This window comes from Salmo salar, chromosome 02 (genome assembly GCF_965601325.2).
Source record: "Salmo salar chromosome 02, fSalSal1, whole genome shotgun sequence".
Lineage (NCBI taxonomy): Eukaryota > Metazoa > Chordata > Actinopteri > Salmoniformes > Salmonidae > Salmo > Salmo salar.
The window spans coordinates 51063123-51085966 of record NC_138292.1 but is presented as its reverse complement, the minus strand read 5'-3'; the positions used below and the strand labels follow the sequence as shown (position 1 = coordinate 51085966).

At 41.4% G+C, this 22844-nt stretch overlaps 1 protein-coding gene and 1 pseudogene across 5 annotated transcripts; one reads left to right on the top strand and one right to left on the bottom strand.

Annotated features, from left to right (window-relative positions):
- The first annotated feature begins 7694 nt into the window (after positions 1 to 7694).
- LOC145861425 (uncharacterized) lies at positions 7695 to 13333 on the top strand. 5 transcript variants are annotated; one of them, XM_082964100.1, is made up of 4 exons: positions 7695 to 7851; positions 10780 to 10920; positions 11404 to 11520; positions 13052 to 13333. In XM_082964100.1, exons 1-4 carry the CDS (start codon positions 7835 to 7837, stop codon positions 13080 to 13082), a joined length of 306 nt encoding a protein of 101 aa, XP_082820226.1. In that variant the 5' UTR covers positions 7695 to 7834; the 3' UTR covers positions 13083 to 13333. The 5 variants fall into 5 exon arrangements, 1 of the variants encoding a protein (XP_082820226.1); XR_014381226.1 differs by having other exon boundaries at positions 7700 to 7851; positions 10780 to 10927; XR_014381228.1 differs by lacking the exon at positions 7695 to 7851 and adding an exon at positions 7878 to 8903 and having other exon boundaries at positions 10780 to 10927.
- Positions 13334 to 15479: 2146 nt separating this feature from the next.
- On the bottom strand, positions 15480 to 22512 carry LOC106584986 (peroxisomal ATPase PEX6-like; annotated as a pseudogene).
- Between the last annotated feature and the right edge of the window lie 332 nt (positions 22513 to 22844).

Below are 22844 nucleotides of genomic sequence, written 5' to 3'. Positions count from 1 at the left end.
GCTCTGTCAGAGTGACCATCGGGATCTTGGTCACCTCCCGCCCTTCTCCCCCGATTGCTCAGTTTGACCGGGCGGCCAGCTCTAGGAAGAGTCCTGGGGGTTCTAAACTTCTTCCATTTAAGAATGGTGGAGGCCACTGTGTTCTTGGGGAGCTTCAATGCTGCAGAAATGTTTTTGTAACCTTCCCCAGATCTGTGCCTCAACACAATCCTGTCTCTGAGCACTACGGACAATTCCTTCGACCTCTTGGCTTGGTTTTTGCTCTGACATGCACTGTCAACTGTGGGACCTTATATATAGACAGGTGTGTGCCTTTCCAAATCATGTCCAATCAATTGAATTGACCACAGGTGGACTCCAAGTTGTAGAAACATCTCAAGGATGATCAATGGAAACAGTATGCACCTGAGCTCAATTTTGAGTCTAATAGCAAAGGGTCTGAATACTTATGCAAATACGTTATTTATGTTTTATATTTTTAATGCATTTGCTAAGATTTTTTTTTTAAAACGGTTTTTGCTTTAATTATGGGTTATTTAATGCATTTTAAAATTGTATCCATTGTATAATAAGGCTGTAACGTAACAATGTGGAAAAAGTCAAGGAGTCTGAATAGTTTCCGAATGCACTGTATACAGTCTTTTTTTGCTTATCTTTATCAAGGGTGCTAATAGTTTTGCACCTGAGTGTGTGGCATTTACAGATAATGTATAAGGAATATAATAAGGACATTCTCACAGTTGCACTTTTGTCATTTAAAGAAATATTGTAGTCAATGCATGAGAACTGCATCTGAATGTATTTTCCTTGAGCAATTATAAAAGACATAGAAAATGAATCAGTATCTCCCAATGCTGGCCCTTGACACTTTCCCTTTCTATTATTTTTATTAACTGACCAACTTGACCTTGGGTCGCCTTGCAGCTGTCTTGAGTACACATTTGTTATTCATAAAATAACACCAGTAATTGAAATTAGTAAACAAATTATTGGATTCAATTCTTATTTTTTTACATCTTCTGTCTTTCCTACAGCCTTGTTTGTTGTGTGCATGATTACACCACAATGTTTGTACTTGACCTTTAAACTGTAATATCCTGTATGCACTGTTCTGGAATTTCAGATTTGAAGGAATACTAATAACGAATTGTAAGGACTAATAATGAATAGTAAGGAAAGTATTCACACCCCTTGCCTTTTTCCATATTTTGTTGTTACAGCTTGAATTTAAAATGTATTATATTTAGATTTGTTGTTACTGGCCTGCACACAATACCCCCGTAAAGTGGAATTATGTTTTTAGAAATGTTTACAAAAATGAAAAGCTGAAATGTCTTGAGTCAATAAGTATTCAACCCGTTTGTTATGGCAAGCCTAAATACATTCAGGAGTAAAAATGTGCTTAACTCACTCTGTGTTCAATAATAGTTTTTAAACATGATTTTTGAAGGACTACCTCCTCTCTGTACCCCACACATACAGATAATTGTAAGGTCCTTCAGTCAAAGCTGTGAATTTCTAACACAGATTAAACCACAAAGAACAGGGAGGTTTTCCAATGCCTTGCAAAGAAGTGCACCTATTGGTACAGTGGGGGTAAAAAGTATTTGATCCCCTGCTGATTTTGTACGTTTGCCCACTGACAAAGAAATGACCAGTCTATAATTTTAATGGTAGGTTTATTTGAACAGTGAGAGACAGAATAACAACAAAAAAATCCAGAAAAACGCATGTCAAAAATGTTATAAGATGATTTGCATTTTAATGAGGAAAATAAGTATTTGACCCCTCTGCAAAACATGACTTAGTACTTGGTGGCAAAACCCTTGTTGGCAATCACAGAGGTCAGACGTTTCTTGTAGTTGGCCACCAGGTTTGCACACATCTCAGGAGGGATTTTGTCCCACTTCTCTTTGCAGATCTTCTCCAAGTCATTAAGGTTTTGAGGCTGACGTTTGGCAACTCGAACCTTCAGCTCCCTCCACAGATTTTCTATGGGATTAAGGTCTGGAGACTGGCTAGGCCACTCCAGGACCTTAATGTGCTTCTTCTTGAGCCACTCCTTTGTTGCCTTGGCCGTGTGTTTTGGGTCATTGTCATGCTGGAATACCAATCCACGACCCATTTTCAATGAGCCTGGCTGAGGGAAGGAGGTTCTCACCCAAGATTTGATGGTACATGGCCCCGTCCATCGTCCCTTTGATGCAGTGAAGTTGTCCTGTCCCCTTAGCAGAAAAACACCCCCAAAGCATAATGTTTCCACCTTCATGTTTGACGGTGGAGATGGTGTTCTTGGGGTCATAGGCATCATTCCTCCTCCTCCAAACACGGCGAGTTGAGTTGATGCCAAAGAGCTCCATTTTGGTCTCATCTGACCACAACACTTTCACCAGTTGTCCTCTGAATCATTCAGATGTTCATTGGCAAACTTAAGACGGGCATGTATATGTATTCTTGAGCAGGGGGACCTTGCGGGCGCTACAGGATTTCAGTCCTTCACGGCGTAGTGTGTTACCAATTGTTTTCTTGGTGACTGTGGTCCCAGCTTCCTTGAGATCATTGACAAGATCCTCCCGTGTAGTTCTGGGCTGATTCCTCACCGTTCTCATGATCATTGCAACCCCACGAGGTGAGATCTTGCATGGAGCCCCAGGCTGAGGGATATTGACAGTTCTTTTGTGTTTCTTCCATTTGCGAATAATCGCACCAAATGTTGTCACCTTCTCACCAAGCTGCTTGGCGATGGTCTTGTAGCCCATTCCAGCCTTGTGTAGGTCTACAATCTTGTCCCTGACATCCTTGGAGAGCTCTTTGGTCTTGGCCATGGTGGAGAGTTTGGAATCTGATTGATTGATTGCTTCTGTGGACAGATGTATTTTTTACAGTTAACAAGCTACGGTTAGGAGCACTCCCTTTAACAGTGTGCTCCTAATCTCAGCTCGTTACCTGTATAAAAGACACCTGGGAGCCAGAAATCTTTCAGATTGAGAGGGGGTCAAATACTTATTTCCCTCCATTAAAATGCAAATCAATTTATAACATTTTAGACATGCGTTTTTCTGGATATTTTTGTTGTTATTCTGTCTCTCACTGTTCAAATAAACCTACCATTAAAATTATAGACTGATCCTTTCTTTATCAGTGGGAAAACGTACAAAATAAGCAGGGGATCAAATACTTTCCCCCCCACTGTAGGTGGGTAATAAAACAAAATACAGACAATGAATATCCCTTTGAGTTATTACATTTTTTATGTTGTATCAATACACCCAGTCACAACAAAGATACAGGTGTCCTTCCTAACTCAGTTGCCGGAGAGGAAGGAAACCACTCAGGGATTTCACCATGAGGCCAATGGTGACTTTAAAACAGTTATAGAGTTTAATGGCTGTGATAGGAGAAAACAACTGAGGATGGATCAACAACATTGTAGTTATTCCACAGTAATAACCTAATTGACAGAGTGAAAAGAGTACAAAAATATTCCAAGACATGCAGTAAAGTAAATATTGTAAAAGTAATACTGCAAAAAATGTGGCAAAGCAATTAACTTTTTGTCCTGAATACAAAGTGTTATGTTTGGGGCAAATCCAATTCAACTGCAGGTAGCCTAGAGGTTAAGAGAATTGGGCCAGTAATTTAAAGGTCACTAGTTTGAATCCCTGAGCTGACCAGGTGAAAAATATGTCAATGTGCCCTTGAGCAAGCCACTTAACCCTAATTGCACCTGTAAGTTACTCTGAAAAAGAGTGTCTGCTAAATTACAAGCCCTTAACCAACAATGCAGTTTTAAGAAAATAAGTTTTAAGTAAAAAATCTAAATAACAAATAATTGAAGAGCAGCAGTAAAATAACAGTAGTGCAGCTCTATACAGGGGGTACCGGTACAGAGTCAATATGTGGCGGCACAGGTTAGTCGAGGTAATATGTACATGTAGGTAGAGTTAAAGTGACTATGCATAGATAATACACAGAGAGTAGCAGCAGCATAACGGGGGGGGGGGGGGGCACTGCAAATAGTCTGGGTGTGGTATTTATTTAACCGCGGACAAGTAGCGGCTCAAATTGTTTCATGTTTACTATTTTGGCAATCAACCCCAAATGTTTTAATAGCTGTTCAGGAGTCTTAAGGCTTGAGGGTAGAAGCTGTTAAGAAGCCTGTTGGACCTAGGCATGGCGCTCCGGTACCGCTTGCCGTGCGGTAGCAGAGAGAACAGTCTATGATTAGGGTGGCTGGAGTCTTTGAACATTTTTAGGGCCTTCCTCTGACACCGCCTGGTATAGAGTTCCTGGATGGCAGGAGGCTTGGCCCCAGTGTTGTACTGGGCCGTACACACTTCCCTCTGTAGTGCCTTGCGGTCGAAGGCCGAGCAGTTGCCATACCAGGCAGTGATGCAACCAGTCAGGATGCTCTCGATGGTGCAGCTGTAGAACTTTTTGAGGATCTGAGGACACATGCCAAATCTTTTCAGTCCCCTGAGGGGGAATAGGCTTTGTCGCGCCCCCTTCACAACTGTCTTGGTGTGTTTGGACCATGATAGTTTGTTGGTGATGTGGACATCAAGGAACTTGAAGCTCTCAACATGTATTGACGCAGGGGGTTGAATAATTATCTAATCAAGATATTAGTGTTTCATTTTTATTTACAAATGTTAAAAATGTTCTTATACTTACTTAATATTTTGTGTAGTTCGTTGACAAAAAATAACAATGAAATCCATTTGAATCCCACTTTGTAACAAGAAAATGTGGAAAAAGTCTAGGGGTATGAATACTTTCTAAAATGCACTGTACATGTCATTCTATTCACATACTGTCACAAAGATTAGTATTTGTAAAATGTGTAAAATGTTCATATTAAATTATTTTGTACTTTGGATTCATTTTTCCCCCTTTACAGTAACTTCCCTAGATAACCTAGATTATCATTTATTTCAAGTCTCATTCATTACTGTGAGCATCAAGGAAGTTTGCTACTGAAGTTAGCTCTTATAAAGCTCTTATTTGGCCTGTAGCACCACTCTCAACAGTTTCCTATGTGAATCAAGAATGGTTCACCACCCAAAGGACATCCAGCCAACTTGACACAACTGTGGAAAGCATTGGAGTCAACTTGGGCCAGCATCCCTGTGGAACGCTTGACACCTTGTAGAGTCCATGCCCTGACGAATTGAGGCTGTTCTGAAGGCAAAAGGGGGTGCAACTCAATATTAGGAAGGTGTTCCTGTTTTGTACAATTTTCTTCATCAATCTACAGACAATACCCCATAACGATGAAGCAAAGACTGTTTTTAGACATTTTGGAAATATCACATTTACAATAAGTATTCAAACCCTTTACTCAGTACTTTGTTGAAGCACCTTTGGCTGTGATCACAGCCTCGAGTGTTCTTGGGTATGATGCTACAAGCTTGGCACACCTGTATTTGGGGAGTTTCACCCATTCATCTCTGCAGATCCTATCAAGCTCTGTCAGGTTGGATGGGGAGCGTCACTGCACAGCTATTTTCAGGTCTGTCCAGAGATGTTAGATCGGGTTTAAGTCTGGGCTCTGGCTGGGCCACTCAAGGACATTCAGAGACTTGTCCTGTAGCCACTCCTGTGTTGTCTTGGCTGTGTGCTTAAGGTCAGTGTCCTGTTGGTAGGTGAACCTTAGCCCAAGTCTGAGGTCCTGAGCGCTCTTGAGCAGGTTTTCATCAAGGATCTTTCTGTACTTTGCTCTGTTCATCTTTCCCTCGATCCTGACTAGTCTTCCAGTCCCTGCCACTGAAAAACATCCCCACAGTATGATGCTGCCACCACCATGCTTCACTGTAGGGATGGTGCAAGGTTTCCTCCAGACTTGACGCTTGGCATTCAGGCCAAAGAGTTCAAGCTTGGTTTCATCAGACCAGAGAATCTTGTTTGTAATTGTCTGAGAGTTCTTTAGATGCCTTTTGGCAAACTCCAAGTGGGCTGTCATGTGCCTTTTTCTGAGGAGTGGCTTCCGTCTGGCCACTCTACCATAAAGGCCTGATTGGTGGAGTGCTGCAGAGATATTTGTCCTTCTGGAAGGTTCTCCCATCTCCACAGAGGAACTCTGGAGCTCTGTCAGAGTGACCATCGGGCTCTTGGTCACCTCCCTGACCAATGCCCTTCTCCCCGATTGCTCAGTTTGGCCGGGCGGCCAGCTCTAGGAAGAGTCTTGGGGCTTCCAAACTTCTTCCATTTAAGAATGATGGAGGCCACTGTGTTCTTGGAAACCTTCAAGGCTGCAGAAATGTTTTTGTAACCTTCCCCAGATCTGTGCCTCGACACAATCCTGTCTCGGAGCTCTATGGACAATTCCTTCGACCTCTTGGCTTGGTTTTTGCTCTGATATGCACTGTCAACTGTGGGGCCTTATATAGACAGATGTGAACCTTTCCAAATCATGTCCAATACATTGAATTTACCACAGGTGGACTCCAATCAAGTTTTAGAAACATCTCAAGGATGATTAATGGAAAGAACATGCACCTGAGCTCAATTTTGAGTCTCATAGCAAAGGGTCTGAATACTTATTTAAATGTTTTTAATTTTTTTATTTATACGTTTTAGAATAAGGCTATAAAGTAACAAAATGTGGAAAATGTCAAGGGCTCTGAATACTTTCCTAATGCAATGTATAAAGGCTTCACACTTTATTTAACCATGTGTGAAGTGTATAAGGATCAATCAGTCAAGGTTCCATTATAATCAGGGTAATTACTCTGGATAATTGAGGGTAAGTTATTCAATCAAAGATGATAACTACAAATAATGATACAATTAAATTAATTGTAATATTAAGACAAATTGAAATTCATACCCTAACACACTAAACTGCAGTGAGTAAGAGGAGCCATTAGACTGGCATATTTGATATTCTGAAGACTTACAACAGGGAATCACACAGCATCCCTCTGGAAATCCCCTCCCTCCCTCCCATTTGATGATCTGCAATGCAGTGCCAGGTCTTCCACCCTCCTCCTCCCCCTTTTTCTTCTTGAGCAATCTTTGCAGTGCCAAAACAGCAGTCTATCCTGAGCTGTGCAGACTGTCAACTAAGCATGCCATTACAGTCCTACTCCTCCCACTCCTGCCTGGGCTGAGGACACATTTCCTGCATCTCATTAAGTATTGGCTGAAGCCACAGCTCCCTCTAGAGAGCACTATGTAGCCACTACAATTACAGCGGTTTCTATTACTAAATGCACAAGGTGGACTAACAAAAGGTGTCATAGCTGATAGTGAGTGTAAAAGGATACATTTCTGAGCATGGTGGGTTCTAAATATGCTGTGTCTAAGTGTTTGTGTCGCTTTTGAGCCAGTAGAGCACATTTTAGTCAAATATTTCCCCCGGGATAAAGAATGTAGTGAAAGTGCAATAATAAAGGTACTGGAAATGAATGGCCAGATCTTCTTCCACCAGAAAAGCAAAGATTCCGATGTAAGTGAACTTAAGTTAGATGATCCAACTATGTGCCCACTTTCCGTGGGGACATGACCGTTTGGCTGACCTCTTTATACATTGTCCAAGTGTTGTGCTTTTTATATTGGTCAAGTGCCGGATGTCATGGCAACAGGGCCCCTGTGGTCGACCCCCTGATTGGCTGGCTGGCCGGGATCATCCGTTGCTGTTTGCAGTGAGAATTGCTGAGTGGACCCTCCTTTTTAAAGCCCCCTCCCTGCCTCCCCCGTGGAGTTCATGGCCTCCTATTATTTAGCAGATTTGTTTTTGCATCCTGGTTGAACCTTCTAGTTTGAGAGGAAAAAAACTCTATCGGGATCATATATGTGCCTTTGCAGGGACGCGGGGGGCATAACCTAACAAATGTGTGGGGTCAATTGGTAAGGACTGCTTTCCGTTTGTTATTCCTCCAGAGGTAGGAACTTTAGGCGAGTACTGTAAGTCGTGTGCCGAAAGAAGAGTGGAAGTTGACTGTGTGGCTTTAAAGAGGGGTAGCTTGGGTGTGGATATACTAATGGCAGCAATTGGAGTTTCTCACCTCTATTTTAATACTTGAACGCTTAACTATTGCTCAGGAGTAGACCCTCTCAACTCCTGATGTATTTAAGGCAAGTGCTAATAACTTGTAAGAAAGTAATTGTGGTATCTTGGTAGTTTTCATGCCAAACACAGACTATGGTATGTTCTACTTTGGAAGGTTATTCTCAATAGATATTAGGGCCACCATTTGGCTATAACTGTATTTGCACTCTTATCAGTGTTTGGAATTGAAAAAATAAACCACTTGTGGATTAATCATTTTTGGATGAATGGTTCTTTAGCTACCGACGAGGAACATTTTTAATGCTATTGAAAAACATTTTCTAAGAGTGACAGTGACAGCCTGGTTGGTGATTAGGTAAATGCACAGACACTAAAAGTGAGCTCCTCTTGCTAGTTGCTACAGGATGGACAGGAGAGAATAATGTATGTTATCTGGCTTACCTGACTCAGGGGGACTGGTCAGTAACATGATGGCAAGATTTCAGCTCTCAGGTTGTGGGGTGGAATTGTAAACTGCATAATAGCAATCTCCTCATACTTGCAAGTTGAGAGGGGGCACTATCAGAGCAGAAAGGACAACCTGGATGTATAATGTGGAAATAGAAGGGTGTGGAAATATCCATTATCAACAAGGAATGTTCTAAGTGAAGAAATTAATGGAAGAGGAAAATATTTTTATGCACTTGTTGGTGAAATGTTTTGGATTTCCGACACTTTGACCAAGGACTATGACATTTATTGGACAACTACTTGAAACGACCAGAGACACTTACCTAGATGTCATGAAGAGATCAGCAAGAGGTCAAGAACAATTCAGAGGGTTCGCACATAAGCTTCAATAAAACATGATATCTGAAGAGGCTCCTGAAGCGTTAGGACACTGATTAAGGTACAAAATTAAACAACTCATTTTGATTTGAAGACACCCCATCTCCTAGCCTTGTACCACTTGAGAGGATAGAGAAAGAGGAAATTTATCCTGACCTCTTTCCATAAAGCTAATGAAAAGTGGTGATGTTGAGGGGAAGAGGGAGCGGGGATGGGTGCACTGAACAAACAACGTTGCCCTCGGTACATTTAACATCAAGCCCGCAGAGTGACAACAATGGCTTCAGCAAGGCCCTACCACCTCTATACATTGCTAGATTTCTCTCTGACCAGTTTAGCTGCGCTCGACCAGCAAAAGTCGAACAATTGAAAGTTTTATATTTTCCATCGTGCTCAGCAGCCAGAACTGGGGCTGCGAAGGGTACGGCATATATAAGGGCTAAAAGGCGAGCCCTTGGTGCAAACTGCTCGCACATCTGCCGCTGTGCAATAGCAAAGAATGTGAGCTCGGCGTAAGAAGGTTGCTATGGTGCTTCGGTGGGGAGTTTTACTGGTTGAGGTACTGTTCTGGTTTCTTTTTCAGGCTTACTTTATGGAAGCCTGCCACAAGTGAGTGCAATTTAGATGCCATTTGATTAGGTGTGATTCAAAGCTATTTTTGTCAGTGTAATCCACTGTCTTGGACTAGTTGTCGTTCGAGATGTCCTCATGCAACAGAGTGTGCGACAAAGTGGATGAAGTTTATTCAGTAGTTTGACACAATAGGTTAGGGTGGAAATTGCAGCCATACATTTTTAAGATACATGCAGAACGTGTACAAAATGTACGTGTCTCTCAGTAGCGTGTGGCTGTGTGCCCTTGTCTGCAACCATAGTAACAAACTGTGTTTCCTCCAAGTATTCAGGTGTTTAAGCTGTGCATTTTTTAAGGATAAGCAAGAAAATAGTCTAAAATTCATACAGAAAAAAAGGCAGGTGATATAGGTTTCAGAGGAGATGAGATTGATGTGTGTGCATAGGCAGTCCATTACTTTACGGTAAACCCAAGAGTGTTGGTCACATATAAAGGTCAATAGTTCAGGTTATGTCAGCCACATTGTGTATAGTATGTTCTTTGCATAATCACATGCACAGACAAGTTCATTGGGGGCAACTAAACAAGTACAACACAGAAAGGGACACCCAAACTTTGCAACCTAGCAAATACCTTTTGTGGTTATGCAATGTAATATATATGTTAAATCACACTAACAGTATATTTGGCTTGAGATCAGATCTTGATCAAAATTGCAAGTTAGCTGCTTGCTGTATAGTCTCACCTGAAGGGCTTCAGGTAATTGACAAAGTGGTATTACTTATCTTCAACATTAGTGAGTTTTCAGGATCGCAATATGATTATGTGAAAGGAGATCCAATCATATTAATTTCAAATCCATTAACCGGCAGCAGGGCCTTTACTCAGGATGAATGATGAAGTAAATATCGTATTTGATTGCAAAATTGGGGCCAATTTATTATTGACATCTGTACTTATGAATGATTGTGCATTTCATCTGTGCAATTATCTAGGTCAATACTGCCTAAAAGAAAGAAAACAAGCATTTCACCTTCAAGCCTCAAGCCTAAAAGAGTATTGACCATCTCTTTCCATGTATTGACCAGATGTTAAATTTGGAACCAGTAATAGTTGGTGAGATATAAGTTATTAACATGGGGAGACAAGCTTCCAAGAGAAATCCTCAACAGAGAAATTACATGCATGACTGTATGAGATCATTTTCTTCTCCTTTATATGGCATTACTATAACAATGGACAACCAGTAGTGCAGATAGTCAGTCATGCAGTCAGTAACAGTCAAGAAGTTAGCGGTCATATCATGTACACCATGCTTATGGTGCTGTATAAGCTAGTGGATTAAGCTGTTTCCATTCCCCTAGGTTTCCCAAGGGGACGCTACTGAGAAGCTGGCTCACCAAGTCCCGGCCCAGACTGCTGCTGCTCATCGCGGGGTTGAAAAGGCCTCAGGTGACCCTCATGCGGAGAAAAAGGATGAAGCGCACGAAAGTAGCAAAGGCCACGTAAGCGGTAAATATGGCTAGTGTTGCATGTAAGAATAAACTCCCTCCCCTCAAAATGGATTATTCTTAATAATTATACCCGTCATAAGAGACACCCAAACCCAACAGTTGAGGAACAGTTTTTGGTCTAAGGAAATGAGAGTGTGTTGTGTGCAGTCTTCCAACACTTAATAGAAACCGTAAATACTAATCATAAATTCATGTCTAAAGGGATACACAGTAACACTTTATTTAAAGCTGACAGTGAAAATTCTTTATAAGTTGTTATGAGCATGTAGGAGCCATTGAGATGTCTTATTATAAGGCTTGCAATGTCTAATTATGTATCAGATCTTCAAGTGACAACATTTTGTCAGGATCATTACTAGATTATATAAGACATAAGGAGGCCAAACATGCTTCTGAGAGGTTTTGCATAATGTGTTATCCCCTGGTGTACCACAGGGGTCAGTCTTGGGGCCAACCCTGTTTTCTATTTATCAGATCATGCATCGGCCACTTGGACACTGAAAAACTGGTCCAAGCTATCATTTTATCTAGGCTGGACTACTGTAAAGTTATCCTCACTGGCTCTCATGATGAAACCATCAACAAACTAAGGTCAGTCCAGAATGCAGCAGCTCATGTCAATTAACAAATGGCACTCCACATGACCATAGGCTATGTTCGGAATGGGGAACTACATGCTAAATACTTGCATACTACATGAGCATGCACATTGTACTAAACATACTACATACGGTAATGAATATGGGGAAGGTAGTCCGTGCGGGATTGCAAATGCTAATGTTAGTCCAACACCTAGTTGCTGTTGTTCTAAAATCACTAGAGTATTATTTTGAATATTGTGATTTTACTGTAGAGTTACCTCGAGTTAGTACCTTGCTAGTAGGCTAGCTTGGGTTACAGCTAGCATCCCATTCTCATGACAGTTTGATTTCAAACATCAGAATACTATCGCATCACTCATTAAGGATAAGTGTTGGCTGCTAAATATGTCAATCAGATCTGAGACCACAATCCCTTCCTCCAGTAATGCCTTCTGGGACAGAAATAAACACTCCTGTGGTAGTGTAGTGATCTCATACAATAAATAGCCACTTTCATTTAGCCATAACATGAAAAAATAGGTTTCGCTCCATTGTACCCCATTCAGTTTTCCTGTTGTTTGATGTGTCCCACCAGAGGCAAGTTTTACAACATACATTTACATAGACAGACACATGGCTAAATCTAAACATTGTTACAGTGTCATATTTACATTTGAGGCCCAGTTGTCATAAGCATTTTTACTTTACTTGTAAACTCTTACAAAAACTTGAATTGGAGAATTTCCATTGATCCCCACATTCAGCTTGTACTCTTGATGTGTGCCCTCTGCTGCTAGCTTCTCTGGTACTGTTCTCATCTGTTCGACCTCCGTGGTAGAAAATATATGTAATTTTGAGAGCTGCAATTCTTACATCAGATATTCCTTGCTGTTATTACATTTTGGGGCAAATGTTGTATGACATCCTGATCTGTCAAACATACTTAAATAAACATACTACCCTGCATACTTTGTACACTGCTATGTTGCAGGCATAACGAGTATGTCATTCTGAGTACAGCCATAGTCTCTAGGATAGGATAACACTACATCCACTTGCATAGTGAAGATAAGATGGGGTGCAGTAGTTAAGTAAATCAAGTTGATGGCTTCAAATGGTCAGCCCCCCCCCCCCCCCCCCCCCCCCCCCGATTATTGGTTGGCTGTAAGATCTAATGTACAGGACCAATCAGATAGCCTCTTAAGAACTTAATTCCCACCAGCAGCATAAACTCCAATGCTAGTGGCACGCTAATGATCTGGTCTGTTTCCTAGTGGGCGTCTGGCCTCTGTAATAATCATTTCCCATTGGAAGCGGTCAGGCATATTTCAACCTGGATATATTGTATAAATTACAATTGCCTAACTAACCAAATTGTGTCCTTTGTTTTTTCCATTTCATTTTCGTATTATCTTGATACATTATGGTTGCCATATCTAAATTAATATTGAACTATATAGGCCTGTTATAGCAATTACTCAGTTCATTTGTCAAAATACAAATTATGATCAAATTGAAAACACATGTTCTTTGTCTTACAGAACCTGCAATCGAATGCCGCATTTCAGTTGATGCTTTGGCCAAGAGGATCTCCCCACCTGAGTTAGATATGAAAGACGAAGACATGGAAGAACTACGTTTTGAATCTTTGTCAAAGCAACGAACTAAAAGCCAAAGCAAACAGAAAAGGGGTTTAGCGTCTTTTGTGAAAACAAGGGACCTGCAACAGAGATCTAGACCCCCTGATTAATCGAGATCTTCTCCTACACACCCATTTGTATATCTCTTCAAATACAAATTTGTTATGGTTCATTATAGTACAATGAGTGTGACTTGTACATTATTTACATCCAGTGGCATACATTTAGTTTAACAGAACTATCGCTGTGTTCTTACGATAGATCTTTTCCAGTCAGAGAATGATTTGTTTCACATAAGCAAATTTGTGTTTGAGTGGCTGAATAAGAAAATAGTGCCTCTCCGTGGCTAGCAGGTGCAAATATCTAAACCACAGTAGGTACACACCATTAATGCAACTCTGAGTCAATGAAAGGGTCACCATTAGCAATCTTGACCCATCATTTTTCTTTATTCTACATAAACCATCCAAGTGACTTGAAAAAGAGGTAAATCCTTGAGGTAAACATTCAAAAATCTAATTGTATTGGTCACATACACATATTTAGAAGATGTATTGTGGGTGTAGCAAAATGCTTGTATTCCTTTACAAATAGGTGACAATTCAAGGCAACTCAATTCATAAAGCCTACTTTACAGTGCCATGGACAGGACATGAAATACATATTTTTATTGCCAAACATTTTCTTATTACATTATCTAATATTGCCTATTGTATTTAGGTGAATGACAAGCTTTCACAAATCAGGTCTCATAAAATAAACTTCAAATATCATATGCCCTGCTTATGACACTGCAGTGCCGTCTTTCTTGGCAAGGTTTCAAGTAAAGCAAGTTAATATTTTGGTAAAGTTTATTTTACCAACCCGAGTGATACACTTTTTAAAATCAGATAATGACATAAACATTACAATTACTTAACCTGGCTAGAAGAAAACAAAGTTTGCACCATTTGAAAGTTATAGTTAACACAATTCACAATTTATAGATTTGTTTGTCTTACTTTCTTACTTTTGTAATCATTGTCATTTTTGCTACCATGAGATGGAAAGCACAATGTCTCACCATACAAAAATATAGGTATAATTTTTGACAGTGATAGCAATCTTTGAATATTATAAATGACATTGTTAATTTATCATGGTTACACTTTATACTAAGTTGTCCCTTTTCACATGTAAATACATTAACTTTCGTTCCACAATCTTCACAAAGGACAAAATTGAAATAGTCAATTATAGTAGAGAATTACTAAACTCTCGTTCAAGCTCAACTTTGATTTGAACCATACACACGGATTTTCCTCCAACAATGTGTCACTCAGGAACGTCAGCTTTGTTACTCGTGTTGTAACAAATGATGACTTCTTCAAACAATAAACTGACAACTTAATAAAGTGTGACCCAGATACATTCTCATGGATTAATGGAGGTAGCTTTGTTTCCATGTGTATTTGTTCTGTAAACTGTACTTGTTTTTTTAATAATTTAGAATTCTGTATTACTTTCTTTTATGCAAATGATTTCCAGGGTGGAATAGGGGGAAACTCTGGACCAACCAGTGTTACCCAAAACTTGGTCTAGGAGGACTGTTGAGTATGCTGGTTTTCCATCAACCCATTAGTTGTTTTTATTTGAACTGTTGATGGCTTGGCTGGGTCTATTGTTGCTCAAAAGAGTCTCTGAAAGGATGGTTTGTAACAGAAACCAGCATTCAAAACAGTTCAGGTTGGGGAAGCGTTGGGAAAATAAACCACAGATTTGGAACATCCTGTTGAAATGCAAGACTCAGTAAGAGACAACTTTGCAATGAATGGACAACATATGGCTAATAACTCCTGCGAGAAAAGAGAAACTAAACAGAACAGCAGCATTAGTGTCACTTTGAGAATATAGGAAAGTGATGTCCCAACTTTACTCCTGGAGGGCCATGGATATACTAGTTTTTCATTTGAACAACTTTCATATGCATTTGTTGCTGCCATTAACACTGCCAAGTTCTGAAGCTCAATTCAGAAACTAGTGGTTACAAATATACAGCACTAACTTTACATTGACTGTTCAGATTGATTGTGCAAATTGCAAACTGTACAAATGTGCTCCACATACAATATTGTGCATTAATTAGGTTGTGTACTAGTTTGGTCCCTTGGACTAAATGACACCACTCATTAGTAGAGAGAAAAGGAAGAGAATTTCACACCCCAGTTTTTTGTAGAGCCAAAACTCTTGAGGAATACACGCTTGTGGTAGAGGATTTGGGGTAACGTAGTGCATGCAGCAGAGAATAGCTTAGCCCCATACTTGATGGCACTAGGCTTGGGCGGCTTGGTTATTTTGCAGTGAGTTTCTGCTGAATTAGTTTATATTTGAGCAGCTCTTGTTCAGAGACGGACGGTTTGAGGGAATCCAATGCTTGGTTGAAGTCTTCGGCAGAGAGCATAAGAGGAGTATCCTCTGTGTCCAGACCTGAGAGTGAAAGAGGGAGGGAAAGAAATTGAGGGGCAGTGGAAACAAAAAGGGGGAGAGAATATAGGAGAGTAAAAGGGGGTCGTGGAGAGAAAGGAGTGTGTGAACAAGATAAATAAGTCCCTATTGCACTTGTTACTGACGTTTGAGGTTGCCATAGGGCTCTAGGAACTGAGACGGTAATCTCTTAAAATACTATTAACAGTAGATATGACATTGGTATTTAGAAAGGATGATATGAAAGAATGGTAATTTATATATTTCCCAGTACATCAATTATAATGGTTTAAGTTTTTGTGGAATGAAAAATTCATAGAGAAACATAATTACCACATATTTTGCACTGTAGTAAAAACTTGTAAAAATTTGTGTCTATGTGTTGCCAAAATAAGATACATTCATGTTTGTTTCTACATGATATGAGGGGGTTGTAGGGATAGGACAAATGCAAGAATGCAGCAGATAAAAAATAAAAAATGGTTTCATAGCAATGAGACTGGATTTTATACACATTATTTGTGTAGATTGTCCACATTGATTTTACAACTCCAAAAATATGTTTTTCAATAATTGGACAAGATAAAGATACAAATGTAATTAATTGTAAAGAAGAACTGTTGTATTTTCAAATGATTTGACCGTTTGTTGAGCCCACTCATGTGAACAGTGAGGTACTGAGGCAATCATACATCACAGTTTCCCATGCTTCTATTTCAGGCAGGCTTTCAAATTCCTGTATTTAAGACAAAAAGTTGATATATATTTTTTTACAACTTAAGGAGGATTTTTAACAGACATTTACAAGGAAAACGTACACGTCTCCATTTGTGAGGGCCAAACGTACCGTCAGTGACGCGTGCAATCTTCCTCTTAATGGCAGACATCATGGCGTCGGAGCAGAGAGCATACATGTCTGCCCCAGTGAGCTGAGGAGGGCAGCGTTCCACTACATCCTGGAGACTGACGCTGGGGTCCACCTTGAACCTGAGAGCACAGAAACAGACGGGACACGCATAGCTATTCACATACAGCACAATTAGCATATGTTAGAAACAAATTTCTGAACTTTAACTTTGATTCTGCAAGGATAACTATTGAAATAAAAACACCAGTATTGTTACCAATTTTTTGCTGTTCATGTTTGACAATAAATGATAATCAGGCATCACACACGTACTTTCTGACTATGGCCTTCAGAACTTGCAGCTGAGACTTTGTCTTCATTGATCCCAACATACACCAATTTGTCAAACCTGAAGGAGTAGCAGAACGGAAAAGACAAAAAAAAGGCTTTTAGAACAACAAAGTACAGCCATTGGGTGGCTTGTCCAACATCTAAATGTTGACTTTTTCAGAAGGTACAGTTGAAGTCGGAAGTTTACATAGACTTGGGTTGGAGTCATTAAAACTCGTTTTTCAACCACTCCACAAATGTCTTGTTAACAAACTATAGTTTTGGCAAGTCAGTTAGGACATATACTTTGTGCATGACAAGTAATTTTTACAACAATTGCTTACAGACAGATTATTTCACTGTATCACAATTCCAGTGGGTCAGAAGTTTACATACACTAAGTTGACTGTGCCTTTAAACAGCTTGGAAAATTCCAGAAAATGATGTCATGGCTTTAGAAGCTTCTGATAGGCTAATTGACATCATTTGAGTCAATTGGAGGTGTACCTGTGGATGTATTTCAAGGCCTACCTTCAAACTCAGTGCCTCTTTGCTTGACATCATGGAAAAATCTAAATAAATCATTCAAAACCTTTCCAAATGCCTGAAGGTACCACGTTCATCTGTACAAACAATAGTACGCAAGTAAAAACACCATGGGACCACGCAGCCGTCATACCGCTCAGGAAGGAGACGCGTTCTGTTTCCTAGAGCTGAGCGTACTTTGGTGCGAAAGGTGCAAATCAATCCCAGAACAACAGCAAAGGACCTTGTGAAGATGCTGGAGGTAACAGGTAGAAAAGTATCTATATTCACAGTAAAATGAGTCCTATATCGACATAACCTGAAAGTCTGCTCAGCCACTGCTCCAAACCTGCCATAAAAAATCCAAACTACGGTTTGCAACTGCACATGGGGACACAGATCGTACTTTTTGGAGAAATGTCCTCTGGTCTGGTGAAACAAAAATAGAACTGTTTGGCCATAATGACCATCGTTATGTTTGGAGGAAAAAGGGGGAGGCTTGCAAGCCAAAGAACACCATCCCAACCGTGAAGCATGGGGGTGGCAGCATCATGTTGTGGGGGTGCTTTGCTGCAGGAGGCTTCACAAAATAGATGGCATCATGAGAAATGAAAATTATGTGGATATATTGAAGCAACATCTCAAGACATCAGTCAGCAAGTTAAAGCTTGGTCGCAAATGGGTCTTCCAAATGGACAATGACCCCAAGCATACTTCCAAAGTTGTGGCAAAACGGCTTAAGGACAACAAAGTCAAGGTATTGGAAAGCCCTGACCTCAATCCCATAGAACATTTATGGGCAGAATTGAAAAGGTGTGTGCGAGCAAGGAGGCCTACAAACCTGACTCAGTTACACCAGCTCTGTCAGGTGGAATGGGCCAAAATTCACCCAACTTATTGTGGGAAGCTTGTGGAAGGCTACCCGGAACGTTTGACCCAAGTTAAACAATTTAAAGGCAATGCTACCAAATACTAACTGAGTGTATGCAAACTTCTGACTCACTGGGAATCTGATGAAAGAAATAAAAGCTGAAATAAATCATTCTCTCTACTATTATTCTGACATTTCACATTCTTAAAATAAAGTGGTGATCCTAACTGACCTAAGACAGGGAATTTTTACTAGGATTAAATGTCAGGAATTGTGAAAAACTGAGTTTAAATGTATTTGCCTAAGGTGTATGTAAACTTCCGACTTCAACTGTACATGTCTATAGGAGTATACTGCATAAACATTTGCTTCGTGAGGAGACGCACACTGATTGGCTAGGCAAAACCGTAATTTTAATCTCACCTGCCAGGTCTGAGCAATGATTGATCGAGCAGGTCTGGCTGGTTGGTGGCTCCAATCAAAAACACATCCCTAGAGGAGTGAAGTCCGTCGAGCTCAGCCAGGAGCTGAGAGACCACCCTACAGTTAACAGAGATCAGGTTCAAACAAGGAAGAGGATTAAGTTGTCCAGTTTTCTGGCAAGCCATATGGTCAGTTTTCTGTTGTTTCCCCCAACAGTTAAGGTCAGAATTTGGGGAGAGTAAGCTGATCCTATACACATGAGGGAAGCAGGGTTTTACAAGAAAAGACAGTTGCTGATCTTCTGAATACGCAAAACACCTTCATAATATTTTAACGCTCCACAAAATGACATTGTGTCAGTACTAAGATTATTCAATAGCCACACACCATCATTGGCCTCAATGAGCGAATAGGAATGGAAAAGTCCCAGATACCACAATGAAACATTTTGTCAAACAAGGGACCTCAAAAATAATCTGTGTTTGTTGCATAATATTTTATGACGTGATCTGCTTTGTCAAAAAATAAAAATCATAATGAACATGTTCAGTGGTGTATTCCCCAAAGATCAATCGCACCCACCTACCTGTCCATGACTCCACCAGAGTCTCCACTGCACCCTCTGTTGGGTGCTAGAGAGTCCAGCTCATCAAAGAAGATGATACAGGGGGCCACCGCTCGAGCTTTGGAGAACACTGAATGAGATAGAGGAAGACCAATTTTATTGGAAATCATATGTACAGGACAGTCACGTCATAGGCAATTTTTTTAATTTATTTAACACATTATAGGCCATTGGCTCTCACAAAAAGTAAATGCATATATGTAGACTTGACCTTTGGGCTTCACTAGGATGTTTTCAGACAATGCAACAGAAGCATGAAGAACAAGAAGCACAAGGCAGTACAAAAGAAGTAGTGAGCTTGGATGCTCCGTAAACAATTTGTTGGATATCACACTGATGTGTCGGTCAATAGACCTTCACCAGGGTTTTACAGAGAGGTGTAAACTGCTCTGCTTTTGAAATGTACACAACACTTAGAGAGTTGATTGCATCTATTCAACTAGGGCCCGATTTAGAGTTGAGATAAGAGCGTGCAATGCAGAAAGGTCACTTTGCCGAAACCTAACTGGCAAGCCATGCACCCAGCCCAGGGGAGTTGAACAAACAGCCATCTTCAGGTCAAACAGTAATCTAACTCCACTACTACACTCACCCTCTCTCACATTCTCCTCGCTTTGACCCACGTACATGTTGATGAGTTCCGGGCCTTTGACACTAAACGAAGGGGAAGACGAAGCCATCAGGATTTAAGCACAATCATTCAGCTGAATGTGTGGAACAAATATGGATGATACTCTTATTTACCACAAGGCGCTCATTACCCGGTGTCAGGCTCAGGGGGGTGCAACATTACAGAACAATCAGATATGTGGAACAAACACACTTTTGGCTCTGTATATAAAAAAAATGTTATATCTGCAACATTCCATTACATATCTCCAGCTTTCTCATCCCTTTTACCTGACACCAGGGTTGTGTCCAATTGGGAGAAAACATTTTGAGTGAAACAGGGAGGTGCCATCTGAACTTGTCCAATAAGAAACACCTTTTTCCAGCTGCAACTGTTTCGCTACAGTGTGCCCTACTGAACTTGACCCAGTCATCCAGTCTCCTCTGGTTGTCTCCTACCTGAGGAAGGTCATGGAGCACTCGGTAGCCACGGCCTTGGCCAGCAGGGTCATGCCCGTGCCGGGGGGCCTGTAGAGGAGTAGGCCGGCACGGCGCAGGCCCAGGGACAGCAGCTCGGGCCTCTCCAGGGGCAATTGCACCGTGTCCAGGATCTCCCGCTTCACCTGCTGCAGGCCACCAACGTCCTGCTAGCACACACTGGGGATCTGACCACACACACATGGATGTTACACTTCTCCACCATAAGCAATTGATCAGTGTCAGTAGTCTCCTCTGAGCCAGTGAAACATGAGCTACAGTCTAATTCTCTTCCCATCTCGTGAAGTGTGCATTCACACTTCTACTCATGGATTTGAAAGGACTGGACTGGTATGAAGAATATGGTGGAAACTCCCTCAAGCCATGCTTGCACCAATCCAACGCTTTTTAAATGCATGAGGGGGAGTGAAAAGTTCCCACTTCTGCAGAAGGGTAGAGAATCGTAACAGAGCCATGGGCTTCATCTAAACAGCAAAAAAAGATCTATCCTCTCCTTGTCTCTCCTTTATCTGCACTGACTAGAAAACAATATGGTGGAAGGTCATCATTAGGCTGGCTTTCACCTGGTCAGTTATTTCAGACCAATGCAATGTAGGAGAGGAGGCAAGGAAAGGGATGATTATTTAGATAATTGAGAAATAGCTATGCGCCCCATTTTCAGGGTGTACTTTTGGAGCTCCGATGGCCTGAGAGTGGGCGTCTTGGAGGGTCTCCAAGGCATTGGTGAAGTCCTGGGCCAGGATGCTTACCTCACAGGCACAGAGGTCCTCTTCCTCCTGCACACTGGCCCCCTCTGGGAAACTGAACACAAATGCCTGCCTCAGTCATACTGTAGTGGTATGATGTCCTTTTGAAATAATTCCTCTAGTAGTAGTAGTAGAAAACTTGGTTATAAATTGGCTTTGCAGCAGAATTATATTCATTAAATCAACAGAGACAATCACAAGAAATAGGACACAATATACAACCTAACAAGAAGAACACATCGCGCATAGTTGCTAGAGTTCAGAGGATATTCAGTGGGGAAGAGAAGAGCAATTGCGAGTGGACGACTCACCCGGATTGGAGTATCCTTCTGTGGGCGGCTTAACCAGCATTAGTCAGCAGTGTACTGAGGTCCCCCAAGAGAAAGCCCTGTGAGTCGAGAGAGGGAGGTATAGAGAGAAATATAAAGAGGAAAGAGGGGGAGGTGTTAGAAGGATCATCAAAAGTCACAGTCCTTCCGAATCAAATGTGTGTCTTCCACAAAACCAAACTCACTTCCATAGATGATCAATTGGTCTCTAAACCAATCTGGTGCCTTTGAAATCCTTGAAGGGGGTTATGAACAAGTGAACACATCAGAAATATTGGGGAGAATCAGAATCGGCTGGTGTCTATGAAGTATGAATATAATGGCAAAACCCATGCTATGGATCTCACCGCAGTGTGCTTGGCCAGCCTGGCCAGGTTAACGTCCCTCCCCAGGGGCAGGCTCCCGCTGAGGCTGGCCAGCATGGCCCAGCGCTGCTCCTCACTGGGGCTCTCTATCGAAACCTGGTGGATAAAGGCTGCCATCACGTCGGATGACAGCTCCCGGGGTTTACTCACCGCCGCCACCACGACCACGCTAAGAGAGAGAAAGAGAGGACAGTGACGGAGGTTACAGAGGTAGCCGTTCCGTCTTTGCCTTCATTCGATGATACTGAAGTAACCTTTTGTTTCTTGTTGTTGCAATAAGGTCTGGTGGCTCAATTTAACTGAATTCACATTGCAGTATTTACACAGTAGATAAAAGTATCTATCAAAAAAATGACGAAATTACCACCAGGTAGATGCTTCAAGTTATCAGAATAAGAAGTGTGTGTGAACAGGCAATAGCTTACAGTAGTAGTAATAAAGGCACTGCATTAACATGGCTATGATCGATTGAACTCTAGCCTTGGTTAAGATGGATGGGCTACCTGGCAGGGGTGTGGGTAATGAACTGGCACAGCGCGGCCATGACCATGGCATCCTCCTCGGTCCCATCCCTGGGCTGGCCCAGCAGCTGCAGGTTCCTGAGCAGCAGGATGCACGGCCGGTGGGCCTCGCTGGAAGATTGACTTAATCCTGGCCTCGCAGGCGGCGGCCGTGTCGGCGCAGAGGGTCACACAGTCCACCTGCACAAGGTGCAGAGAGAGAGAGGACATTTTTGAACATTTTCCAAACATTTGACATAAGCAACTTAAGACTAAAGTGAACTACTGATCTCCGCCACAAAGCCCTGACCTCAATCCTGTAGAAAATGTGTGCGCAAAACTGAAAAAGCGTGTGCGAGCAAGGAGACCTACAAACCTGACTCAGTTACACCAGCTTTGTCAGGAGGAATGGGCCAAAATTCACCCAACTTATTGTGGGAAGCTTGTGGAAGGCTACCCGAAACGTTTGACCCAAGTTAAACAATTTAAAGGCAATGCTACCAAATGCTAATTGAGTGTATGTAAACTTCTGACCCACTGGGAATGTGATGAAAGAAATAAAA

Excerpts from the sequence above, each read along its gene's own strand:
- LOC145861425 (XM_082964100.1), top strand. Across the intron at positions 10,921-11,403 it reads ACGAAAGTAGCAAAGGCCAC|ATCATGCATCGGCCACTTGG; the intron begins GTAAGCGGTAAA and ends TCTATTTATCAG. Across the intron at positions 11,521-13,051 it reads GAAACCATCAACAAACTAAG|AACCTGCAATCGAATGCCGC; the intron begins GTCAGTCCAGAA and ends TTTGTCTTACAG.